This window comes from Chroicocephalus ridibundus, chromosome 11 (genome assembly GCF_963924245.1).
Source record: "Chroicocephalus ridibundus chromosome 11, bChrRid1.1, whole genome shotgun sequence".
NCBI classification, from domain to species: domain Eukaryota; kingdom Metazoa; phylum Chordata; class Aves; order Charadriiformes; family Laridae; genus Chroicocephalus; species Chroicocephalus ridibundus.
The window spans coordinates 5,191,122-5,204,309 of NC_086294.1; the positions used below are offsets into that span (position 1 = coordinate 5,191,122).

The 13,188-nt window shown below is 37.1% G+C and overlaps 1 protein-coding gene across 3 annotated transcripts in view; it reads left to right on the forward strand.

Moving 5' to 3' along the window:
• Positions 1-13,188, forward strand: part of SLIT3 (slit guidance ligand 3) — a 521,231-nt gene that overhangs the window by 46,589 nt on the left and 461,454 nt on the right. For all 3 annotated transcript variants that reach the window (XM_063348618.1, XM_063348619.1, XM_063348622.1), the window contains one exon: positions 7,231-7,302. In XM_063348618.1, coding sequence (XP_063204688.1) covers positions 7,231-7,302 — 72 coding nt within the window. The remainder of the gene's footprint in view (positions 1-7,230; positions 7,303-13,188) is intronic.

Here is a 13,188-nt window from a genome sequence, read left to right on the forward strand (position 1 = left end):
TGTTCAAACAGTGTGTTTGATGCTGTATGTGGCTGTTCTAAAGAAAACAATAATACACTGGAGGACATTGTTGCAGCAGGTATACTGCTTGTGACTTTTAAAGGTCACAGATTCTATAAATCTGCAATTTAGTCTGAATCACACAGCAAGAAAATGCAGTTTGTAACACAATAAAGCTGTGAAGTGTAGACATTTCTGTATTTATACTATATGAGAATAGAAGTCACATGCAATTTAACTAGGAGGAGCAGAAGAGCTTGCTTGGAGGCACGTGAGTGTATCGGAGTTGGGACACAAGGGCTGTGACTGAAATAAAATGAGAAGGAAGTAATGCTCATAGAGATATATATAGGCATATCCATATGTCTATGTATGCATGTACACATATACCTATATCTTGATTGCAATTGTAATTATGAATCTCTTACTTTGCTCCTTGATGTTCAAATAGTCTTTTTAAGCTATCGGGAACACATTGAATTTGTGCAGCAGGCACACTTCATGGTCTAAAGAGGCTTTGCAGAAGTGCTCCGAATATTAAAACCTACATTTGTGTGGTTTAGTATAAATTAAAATTTCTAGTATTAAGTTTAAATTCTCTCCGATGAAACTGAACAGGGGAAAAAAAAAAAAAGGTACCGAAAGCTGGAAGGTGACAGCCATACTATCTCAGACCCAAAGTATGAGTAAATCAGTATCATGTCTTCAGTTGAAACTCTCTAAGGAGAGCAAAAGAAGAAGCAGCAAATATATAAATTATATTGTGGCAGAGATCACTTGAATTGTCGGTTGGGTGTTTGTAATTAATGTTACTTAATGCTTTTCTTAATTGTTTGTCTTCTATACCCACATAGACTAGCAATTAATGATAGACAATCAGTTGTTGCAGAATTTAACTACATGTTGTGTGGAGAAAATTAACTCCATTTGTTTTTTGAAGCTACCATCAACAACATTTAATACTTCCAAGGTTTTTCTTGTATTACAAAAGATGAGAACAACTGTTTCTTATCACCTTCCCTTGCTTCATAGTTGTACAGACCTTTAGCGTATTCTCCCTCAGCTGTTTTCCTTGTGTGGAGTCTGTCTGCTGAGTTGTTCCAATTTGGAAGCTGTTCTGTAACTCTGATCATCCTCGCTGTCTTTCTCCGAACCTTGTGGGATCCTTTTTGAGGTGGAAATTCCAAAAGTTTTCAGTCTTCAACATGTGGATACACCATGGATTTACATAGAGAAATAATGTTAGCCATTACTCTTCTAATAATTTGTAACACTTGTGTTATGAATTGCTGCAGAGCAGTGAGTTGATGTTTTCGTGGGTCTACTTCCCGAGAAGTGATTTTCAGGTTGGAGGCTGCTGTTGTATGCATGAAGTTAAAAATTTGTTTCCTTGCGTGTCTGTTAAAATGATCCACATCATTCATCTACAATGAATTATATATGTCATTTTGCCATGGAGGGACTAAATATCATTAGTTCTTTCTGGAGCTTCTAATCACCCTTCGCTTCATATTGCTAAAAAATTCTGTCATCCCCTACACCTCCAACTTTTCAGGTCACCTATGAGTACGCTGAACAGTTTGGGTCCTCATAGAAGTCCTTTTTTGCCTCCAGTGGAGATCTTCTTACTCTTTCCAGTTCCAACTGCAGTTGATACTTTTGAAATAGTTTTTGGCAGATCTAAATATTAGCTGAGTAATAAATTCAGATTGCTCCTGTGCAGTAGAGTTGAGAGGTTAGGAAGTAGAGGAAGGGTTAAAAACAGTTGGGTTGACGTGCCCGAGTCCAGCTTGCAGCCCAGCACCTGTAAAAGTCTTGGGTGACTTTAGCTGCAATGTACAGTCCCGGAGGATGCTGGGGAAGACTCTGGCTGTCTTTGGAGGAGAATAGGCAAGTCTCTTGGGTTTTAATTTCTTGGTCTCTTTTGCAGCTTTTCTGTCCGAGCCACTTAGGTCCTTTTTTCCTGTCTGTTAAGTAGGTTGGTACTGTTTCAGAAAAGTAGCCCTTTTAACCCGACTGTTAACAGCAGGTGGGTCTTTCTCAATGCACAGATCACCAGTTTCTTTCAAAGGTATGTTTAGTTATCCTCTTGGAGGTAACCTGTCATTGCATTTGTTTTGTTTCATGCTTATTTTATATCTGCCTTGAAAATAATGTCATGCAATATCTAGAATAATAGCCAAGGAGTAACCTGAGGTATATATCTTACAAAGTAATGCTGACGTGTCTTGCTGTCTGCAGAGTTGAAGGAAGGAGTTACTCTTCTTTTATTAAAAACTCATGGGTACATCTCTACTAAGTTTGAAGTCTTAGTATGAAGTCTTATTATATAAAGCTATAATTCAAAACTACTGCGATGGGTAGAGATATTATGTATATATCTGATGTTATGAACATTATTATATCTAGTGTGACACATTTTATAGAAGCTAGTGCTCCTGCAATACCCCAGTGCTTCATACACTGAAGTTTTAACTCCGTATTTCCTGTATAAGGTGATTAAAAGAGTTGAACCGCTTTCATGCCTGGTTCTATATAAGGGATTTTAAGAGGATGAAATCATACTGTATCCAAACGTAATTAAACTCTAGATAAGCTTATACTCCAGACTGAATTTTTCAGTTTACTAAGCCATCTTAGTTACAAAAATTGTGCCTGTGATTTATAGCAGTTTCAGAAGAAATGGCAGTTCACTTCTGTAGTGACATCCTGTATACAGAAATACGGGGTCTTAGCCTTTGCCATTTACAGCTTCCTAAACATCTTCCAGCAGAAGCATAGGTGAATGTACCTTTCAGCTTAGTGAGAGGACATTGTGTTAGTGTGGTGGTCTTACATGGATGCCTTGGAGGTGACATATGGACTCCTGGAGGTCCATTGCTTACACGTTGAGAACTATTGTGCGCAGTTGGCGGTTGGTCAGCTTTTATGGTTCACTTATAGGGACTCGAGGAGCAGACTAAGAAAACAGAATGTGCAAAGTTACATTTCCCATGCATAGCAGTGGTTAAAGTAATCTGGAAGATGGAGGGAGCTGGAGTGTATGGAGATTGTTCAACTGTACAGTCAGCGTGTGTCTAATCAGACTTAATAAGTTTGACTCGATGCAGGTACAGCTAGAGCTGATATGACTCCCGGAGAGCCTTTCTGCACAGATCTTCAGCTTCCAGGAGGTTTTATTAGTCTGGACTCCATGCTGTGCACATCCAGAGTTGCTTCTGATTCATCACTGGAGCTAATCTGTTCTGTGGCATTAGATGATTATACATCATTCTGCCCAGTGCTCTGAATTCCTGGAGTATTTTGCAGGTCTTATTAGCTGTAAAACCTCCAGTTCGAAATACTTCAGAGACTGAACAGCTGCGTTCTCATCCAGCAGTCCTAGGCCAAATAACCTGGACGAGATCTTGTCTGGCTCTGCAACCCAGATTCCTTCCTTCCTCTGGGTGTACCTCAGTACTGGTGTGGTGGTGGCTGGTGCTATGTGTGTGAACACACAGGTGCTGATTGCATGGTGGAAGCATTTCTAACATGAGAGAAGAGGACAGACTGGAGGTTTAGTTGGTGTGCTTTGAGTCCGAGGTGGTGTTCCCAGTTTGAGCAATGCAGATGATTTGATGTGACAATCAAAATTTTACAAGCTTTTGGCTCACTTTGTTTATGATGTTTTTGCAGACCATTTTTATTTTATTTTAATAGTGTATGGCTTCACCTTTTCAAAGGTATTTTTTATAAAATCAGAAATACTGTTGTAATTAAACACCTGACAGGACAAGATTCAGGCATAACGTGATAGGTAATAGGCTTAGGCAAGCATAGGAGATTTCTGTCCTGCTCTTAGTGGTGTTTTGCGTGGGAAGGGGCTGCTGCACAAGGGGTTCCTGAAAGTGTGCTCAGCCTGTCCTGTGAAGTTACCCTTAGGAGCAGCTGCATTAGAGCTTGCCTTGTCCTGGGCTGGCATTCCTCATGTTTGCCTCACCTTGCACTTGAAGTTTCCTTCTTTGTTCTAGAGCTTACTGAGAGATGAAGATAAAGTGCAGTTCTTGTCAAATGACATTTTAGGAACTACTCCACTACATTTCATTCGTGTTTGGCACTTCTCTGTCAAACTACAGGAAACGGTGCTCATAAATGACCATGCAGAACACTTGCTCCTTTCGTTAAATAATTTTTAAACACTTCTATGTCCCTTACAGGATTTAAGAACATCCTGTCAGGTACTTTGATGCTGCTGTATTGAGAACTTTCTTAACGGCCTTTCTCTCAAGCACAGGAAGAGAATAAGAAGTGTAATTGGAATTTTTCCTAGGCTATTGGTGGTGTTCTGGCACATAATAAATATAAGCATGCTAAATGTAACCTATGTCAAGTATGTGTAAATTTACGTGAGGTTATCTAGTCTTATACTTAGGTGACTATTCCAGTAGGAGTTACTTAAAAGCAGTAGGTGAAGGTGGTGTTCAAGAGAAACAAAACCCTGTTCATTCTCTGAGTTCCCCTGAGAACTTTTGGCAGAAATTCCAACTTGAAGGAAATCTTAGGAAGAGATTGAAGTGATGTTTGGAGAGTTCATAGCTTGAATCAAGATATCAGTAGCAGTAGAAAAAGACCAACGCTTCATTTATAACAATATAGTGTTATAAATACTAAATTCATTTAGACCAATATGAAATGTTTAGTGTTAATGAACAGTAGGTCACAACGTGAGCTTTGCAAAAGCATCCTTGTGTGGACTTTACTTCATATAATCATCAAATAATTTGGGTCGGAAGGGACCTTTAGAGGTCATCTAGTCCAGCCCCCGATATTCATATGATGTTTGAATGAAAACCAATACTAAGGTAGTGTCAGGATGAAATCTTAAAATGCTTAGGACAATTGAAAATGGCAACTGAGAACTCGGTCCTTTATCCATCACAGGTAGGGTAGCATTGGCCCATACAAATAATAGGAAATCACTTAACATATTTGATTTTCTGGATTAATCTGACAAGGAAGTTAGGGAAAGTTAAGTCATGGAAATTTTTTTGGTGTTAGCTTTTTTCCTCTAAGAAGTTGTTTGTGTGACCGCAATTTCTGCCTCTGACTTCTCAGGTTGCAAACTTTCTAACCTTGAAAATACAATTTTTTTTTATAACTATGTACATTTTCTTGCCTGCTTGTTGGTGTGAAACCTTCTATTGAAGAAACTGAATCTGATTTTGCTTAGTTTCTGTTGCTTAAAACAATAAGCATAAACTCAGCATTTTTGAAATCCTTGCAACTAGAGATAAGAATATTCTTAAAATATATTCCTTGGATGTTGCTTTGAGATATTGGATGATCTTGGATTTACAGTGGACAATTGTGTGTACGTTGCAAGAGCTGAAATGATTATCAGACAGAGTGATAAATATCAGAGGACGATGTGGATCTGTTGTATTTCATTGGCAGTCTTTTTCATTCTGATCAATAAAATAAGTTCAACATATTTAGTATCTCTCAAGAACTAGTGTTAGTCTTGATGAATGAGGGTGGAGCTAAGACCTGTATTATAATAAGTAATTTTTTTCACTGTATTTTATCCTGCCAAGTAGATCAACTATTCTAGAACATAAACATGCTTAACTGAAAATATGAATTTGATGATGATTAAGTAACATATTACTATCAACCTTAAGGCAAACTAAACCTAATCTTGTTTAATTTAAGAGTGACATTTTGCATGGGTAAAGGAATCCAGTTTAAAAATCTTCCCGTGGACTTTCCTGAAGGCAAACTAGTGCTTAGTATCTCTTGTGTTCTTGTGTAGTGTTTCGTTTACTGGTTTGTTCATTTATCTCCGAAATGTAATGGGTAGTCAGTAACAGCACTGTGAAATAACCAATTTTTGTATTTGCTTAGGTTGGCACGTGGCATGTGTAATGTTTCCGCTCTGTAAGCAAGCTTGTGATTGAAGGCTTTGATCTCTTCTAGGTGTCAGAAAGAGAAGTAAATAGTCCCCTCTCCCCCGTCACCCCTTTATCTTGCAAGACATGCTCATATGGTAGCCATGTGAAAACTCTGCTGCATGAAAACCCCACAGCATTAGTTTGATCTCTGAGGAAGGCCTTCCAATTCAAAAAAATTCTTGAATTCTGATAGTGAAATTATTCAGCGTGCAAGAAAACTGGAAACCAGTTACTGGGTGTTACATATCAGTAGGTTTCTAAAAGTTCCAGGTGTCTGCTGAGATCAAAACTAGCAAAAATAGATCTGTTATCAAAGGTAACCTTTAAGGTAGATTGGGAGCAAAGGAGGCATAAATATAGGCTTATATATGAACACATATGAGAAATCAGCTTCCTATTTAGAACAGTGGAGTTGTATGTAATTAGTTTAGGTCAACTTCGTTGTGTAAATGACATTCATTAGGACTGTGAAAGTAAGTGACTGTTTTGTTGTCAGTTAGACAACAGAAAAAGGATTGCAGAAAAAGATTGTTTCTTATAAGTAGATCTGCTTTTAGTTTTTACGGGGCTGTTGTGCATCTCACGAATGAGGAAGCTTGTGCTTTTTCTAGCTACTAGAGTGGAGCAACTCTTAACAGTTAACTTCTTACAATTGAGAAGTTGTGGTCATCAGTGTAAAACTTTTACAGTAAGTGAGTAAAATGGACTAATATATAAACAGTAAGTAGTTCTCTAAGATGTTTGTGGAAGAATCTTAAAGATTAGGATTCTACTTCAAATCACCATATAGTTGTCTGTCATGTTCATTTGTTCTACAACAGTGCTCATATTTTCAAAGTGAAGTTTTAAGAAAATTATTTTAAAAAAAATATATATCTTGTATGGGTTGGTCAAGTTACTTAATTTGCTGTGCCTTTGTCTTTAGGAAAGAGAAAATCCAGATACCTCCTAGTAACTGTTTCTTGAGCAGTGAAAGCTGACCATGGGGGCCATGTGATTCATTGTTAGTAGGCATCCAGAGGAAAATTAAAGAAAATATATTTGCGTACTCATCGCATTAAAACATTCCAACTTTCTGGTGACTGTCATTTGACTCCCTACCTGAGGAATGTAGGCAGGTGTTCTGCAGATGGCACGATCTCTTTGGCTTGTGTATGACTAATATACATACTGCATTCTATGCTGAATTCGTAGCATGAGGTTTAATACAATGGGAACTTCATGTATTTATGCATAATAGAATAAGCTTCTTAAATTTGAAGATAATCTAATTTTTTTTATTCTGTTTGTAACTCTTCAGACGTCTGAACAAGAATAAACTGCAAGTTCTTCCAGAGCTGCTTTTTCAGAACACACAGAAGTTAACTAGATTGTGAGTATAATATGATTTATGTTTCTATTGTATGTTCCTTATTATAGAGATTTGCACACTTGTGTTTTGACTGTGGTGAGAGGTTTAATTTTTGTGATATTAGAACTGCTGGACAGTAAGGTTTCTTAAGGTGATGCGTTGTGTTTGCGTGTGTGTAGCCGTAATTCAGCAGAGCATAAGTATCAGAGGGAAGAGAAACCACAGAATATTTGTGTCCTCATGTATTCACCATCATGTCTTCAAGGTGAATTATTTCTGACTCTCTGTGTACAGTTGCAGAAACCGTGAAAAGTGTCACCTTTCATATCCAGTATAGTCTAGATGGTCACAGAGAGATTGCTTACTCTTATTTAAAAATTCGCGTGCTGACATAATACAGATTGTTATAACTTTTTGAGTTTTAAAAATTATCTTTTTAACTAAGTCAAGGCATTGCCAGGCAGACCAGCAAAGTTATGGCTGCTGCCTCGTCAGTCAGGAAGACGAGGAAATATGGAGAGGTAAAAAATATTTTATTTCCTTCAAAAATAAAAACTGTGTTATAAGGTGTATAGATGGCCTCAAGACTAGTTTGGACAGCAAGAGAAGACTAACATGAGCTTGGCATCATTTTTTTTTGGTGGGGGCAGGGAGAGAGTGGTGCTAGCACATTGACTGGATAATTTGTAAATTTTTTTTTTTAAAAGTGAATAGAAATAAAATGGATGAGCAAGTGCCTTCACAGTTACTACCAAGAAAAGTCATCTGCCTTTTTAAAGGAGTGGTCAAAAGCTGTTTGAACTAGCCTTCCAGATCCTGCCAAAGTTTAAAGTCGTGGTCCAGTCTGTCTTTTTGAAAGATGTGCTACATGGTAAAACTGGTGGGTTTTGTGCTTGTGTTTATATATGGAAGACCCGACAGTAGGATTTCTGATTTGGCTAGTGAAATTGTAACGTTTCTACAGGATTGTTGAAAAGTTGCTACATCCAAGTAGGGTTTTTATAGTTGTTGTTGAACTGTATGCAACCAAGCAAACCATTTAGGCAGTGCTGTGAATTTTATTTCTTCCTGTGGAAATATAAAACACATGGTGATGGTGAAGATTAATTTTGGAATCAGATGACTATTTAAAAAAAATAATAGGCTCTTTGTTCATGTTCTAAAAGCAAACGAATTGGACAGTGTGCAGGGAGTGATACTGGTACAGTTTTGGAGAATTTCTGTACTGTTGTGTGAAATTGCTCACAAAAACTGTACAAATAAGTGAATGACAAAGTTCTGAAGATGAAAAAATATAGAAAGATAAATACAAGCTATAGCTGTCTTAATCTCAAAACGTGCTTGAAAAGTCTTTGTTAGATTTGTTTTTGCAGGCTTTGTTGCAGCTTTTGAATGCACTAGAAAATATTTACTCAATGGATTTGCTAGGGCTGAGTGATTTGGTTGTATTTCCTCATGTTCTTTGCATGTTTTTGAAATTCTGTATCTTGAAACTCGTCTTGAGTGTAAAGTGTGAGCTGTGTACTTACTTGCAGATACCATTATAGAAGACTTGCTTCATGTAGGTTGGTTGTCCAAGGAAATGGTGATGCTTTCAAGATGAAAAAATCTTCATAGAGTTTGCATTTATCCACTAATACAAACTCCAGTTTAACAGGTTGAAACTTCCTCTGTGAGTGGTTGCATTGTACATGGCTATTGTTAAGGTGAAAGGAGCTGCCTGGTAATTTGTGGTTTCGAGGGAAGGTCGTGTGTGTTGGTCACTTGTGTGCATCTGTCTGAAGGAGCCTTACACGCAGAAACTAAGGGAATGTAACTGAGGCTTTTCAATACCAGAGTGTATCTTTTAGTAGATCGTGTAATCGTGGTACATTATAGTCCTTACAAGCAAGAGGTAATAATTTTGGGTTTAGAATATAAGGATTGTAATAAAATTACAAAAAACAATGATTAATATGAATGCTGTATTCTGTCACGCCTCCCAACAGATGCTGTTGAAATATCTGTCTTTATTCACTGACATTCATTCAAAGTCTTGCTTACTGTTTAATAGTGCTTTAGATAGATCACTTTAGCACTGTTTGTCAGTAGAAACTTGCTTTTTCTTTTGAAGATACAAGTGTTGTATAAATATAGTGAATATTTTAAGTAAATAAATTTTAGCTAAGTGAACTGTTATGGTTCCAAATGCAGTTTGGTTTTATGTTTTTCAGTGATGGGATAAGAAAGAAACTTCCTACCTACTAGAATTTGTAAAAATCCACCCCCACGCCCCACCCCGCATATATGTTTATACTTTGAGGAAAAATAAAAATATGTGTCTAAGAAGGTTACTGTCAGGTTTTTTTGTGCCACTGTCTTGGTCCTACTGATAGGAAATCTAAGAGTTGTTCTTTCTCACTTTTGTTATGACTTGCTTAAATGCAAGAGTGCCAGTCCATTGCTCGCAACTGGCTTTTTAGGGAAAACGCTTCAGTGGCGAGGCATGATGCTTGCATTCTTCTCCTGCAGCTGCACTGACCCAGCCTTTCAAGAAGAAAGCATAGTTGAGAAAGTGTTGAAAGGGAATAACAATGAAGGAAAAATTGATAAGAGGGACTGATAAATGGGTGGTGTAATTCTGTGGAATTTACGATGAGTGGATTAAAATGAATATTAAAAAGTGTATATAATACTGATCTTAATTTTTATTTTCCATGGTACGCTTCTTTCTCCTGCCATACTTTCAAACTGGTGACTCCGAGCTACTAAGCTATGAGTCAATTATATTACTATTTTCTGACAGTTATAATCCAGATAATGTAGAAAGTCCAAAATTGAGTGTGTTAATTGTTAAGATTGCTTCAGCTCAAATGATGCAGAATGAGAACTGAAGAACAACTAAATATTTCCATGTAGTATACTCAAAATGGAAAATTTGATTTTACTTGTTGAAAATGAAGAGCCCATAGTCTTGTCTGCATAGCAAATAACAGATGAAATCAACAGTGATTCTTACAGCTGCTTTCTGTAACAGATGTGAAGTCAGTCATAACAGTCTACAATTTAGTTAACGAAGGTCCAGATTAAATTTTTTTTAAATATAGAACTCAACACAAAGGTGACATTTTAAGTTTGATAACTTGATAATAGTGTGAAAGTTGGGCATATATCTTAGCATTAATAGAATTTGTTGGAGATGGAGTGACTGACCTGTTTAAAGATGGAGGAATTTTGTGGGCTGGAGGGTTTCAGGGAAGAGCAGTTAATGTCTCAGTAATAACTAAAGGTTGCAAAACAGATGTGAGGACTCTTCTTAGTGTTCTGTCAGTGGGGCTGAAATCTGACTGTGAGTTTAGTAAAGGAACAAACTTTTTCGTGTAGTTCAGTATCGGCAAAGTCTTTCCAGTCTTGTTGCTGCTGGAAATTGAAATGTAGAACATTACATTTTCCTGGCAATGCTGTGCTTGAAAAGCGAGAGAACAAACTGTTTGGTGATGTTGGGTTCTTCTCTTGTTCCATATGCGCACTCTTTGCACAGCGTGGGATAGCTTCCTTGTGTGTTACCATCGTGTATTTATGTCAAGGCACTCAGCATTTTCACTGAAATGCACTCTTTCTAATAACTAATAAAACTTAATTTAGAATGTTTCTCAGATTGTAACTACTTCCTCAATTAATCACTCAGCTCCAGGTACCTTTGCCTTTTTTCTCCAACCTTCTCCTGAAATGCTGAGCTACGGGCTATGCTTGCATCTTTTACAGCGCAGCTTAGACTTCATTGTCACATCTGGTTGATATTAGAAGCAGGAATATATATATAAGGGAATAAACTTTAGATGGAATGTGAAACGTCCCACAAAATGAGTTTCTCATAAGGTTTTGAGCCTTTTCTTCTAGAAAGAGTGGCTTTGAGACTTGCGGATTTTGTTTGCTTTAGTTTAGATAAGAGTTCTAAGTTTAAATTGGATGGTGAATGAACCCTTGATTGGATTCTTTAGTGGAAATATTTGCCATTACTCTGTTGCCTTGATTTCCTTGGTTTTAAAGCTTCTTAAACGTTTTATCTGGGATTAATAATTAAGTCTCTAATAATTCAAACTGCAGGCACTTTTAATGAGAAAACTGAATCAAGGGAAAGGCTCTTGCAAATAAATTGAGACATGGAAACAAAGATACTTTTTGTGTAGTTTCAAGTATTATTTACTAGCCATAAAGTAAAAAGTAATATTAATTTTAATGCAAGTGATTAAATGCACTGAAAAAATATAGTAAACCAAACTATGTAATTCAACAGCTATAAAGCCATGTTTTGATCACAAGATAATTATTATCTAATATCCATAGCAACTTGTGAAATTTATCAGCAAAGTTTGTAAACATAGCTTTGTGTGTGATGGAATCATGAGTTTTCCTTCGTGTGCACAGATGGTATATAAAATGATCATAGTGTATCTGCTTTTCACTAAAGGCCAAGTATGCTAGTGGTCCATGAGGTACTTAAGTATCTTTAAAAACAAAACGGGGAAACTACTCTCACCCTGCTCCCCCCTGGCTCCCCGCCAACACCCCAACATGTAAGTTCAGCGAGTTCAGACAGGAGGAGCGCATCCCTCAGTCACCCAGAGCAGGCTGGTGCTGGTGTCCTGGTGGCTTTCCGAATATCTCTGGGAACAGCCTCCAGTTCCACAGCCTCCTTGGGCAACCTGCTCCAGTGCTCAGTCATCCTCACAGTAAAAAAGTGTTTCTTTATGTTCAGGCAGAAAGAGGAAACTGCTTTTTTGCATACGCGTCCAATATGTCGTGCCAAATAGCTCATGTGTAGTGAAGCAGACTGAATTTTAGACTGAGGAAAAACATTTTGTAGTAAATACATTATGAACAAAGCTTGGATGCTGTTATTTGATTTGTTAGCTTGAGGTCATGCAACTTCAGTCATGAAAACGTAAGGTTTTTATAAGCAGTCTCATAGTTTCCTATCAATGTATGTGTCTCTTAATTCTAACTTAACGTTTCCCAGGGTAACATCGGTGACAGCCAGTCACTGGTAGTCAGTGGTGCTATCAGTAATTATGTTTTGCTTTCTAAAGTGCTACTCAATTAGGTAACACTTCACTAAAAAAAAATGGAAAGGGAAACGTAACACTTCAGTGTTCAAAGATGGAGTAAGAAAAAAAAAAAGTAAATGGGGGAAAAGGGGCTACTTAGCTAACTGCATAAATGATAGGGGGAATCTTGTGCTCAACCTTGCCCCATCACGCTGTTCCTTTAGGTTAATGGTTGTCAGGAATTATCTGGCATCTGCCTCAATCTAGAACTGCTTTTGGAAGGATGGAAGAGGTTAATATGTGGAACTTTGCGAACTTGCACTCATCCACTGTCATTTGTATTGAAATTTAAATTCTCTTTTATATGATTATAATTAACTTTTCAAATATTTTCTTACTCAAAACTATGTACCTCCCACTTTGTTTATAGTTTATTAAAACACTGATGTGAATCTCATCTGCTTTCTATGATCACAGCTCAGCATTGTATTAGATCATCAAAGTTTTCTACTTTGGTATGCAATAAATGCACATCAATAGCTAATAAGGTACATATAGCATTGTAAAACAGTCAAATAAGTAAATGTGTGATAGCTGGAGGGGCACCAGTAAAAACTGAGTATCTGTTTGACCTTTGTTGTTGTTAATTTTTTTCAAGGGTAGATTAGAAACAAGAAAGTGCGCCTACAAACACACACAAAATATACCAAATGTTTCTGAAGGTTTTCTCAGGCAAAGTTTTATTATTTTTGCTGACTTTAATACCTTCATTGCCCAATTTTTTTCTCCTCGAGCTAGGTATTAAAACCACATTAAAACTGCATAGAAATAATGGTCTATCCTGTAATTCGTAGGCCATGAATACTGGTGAGAAATGTGT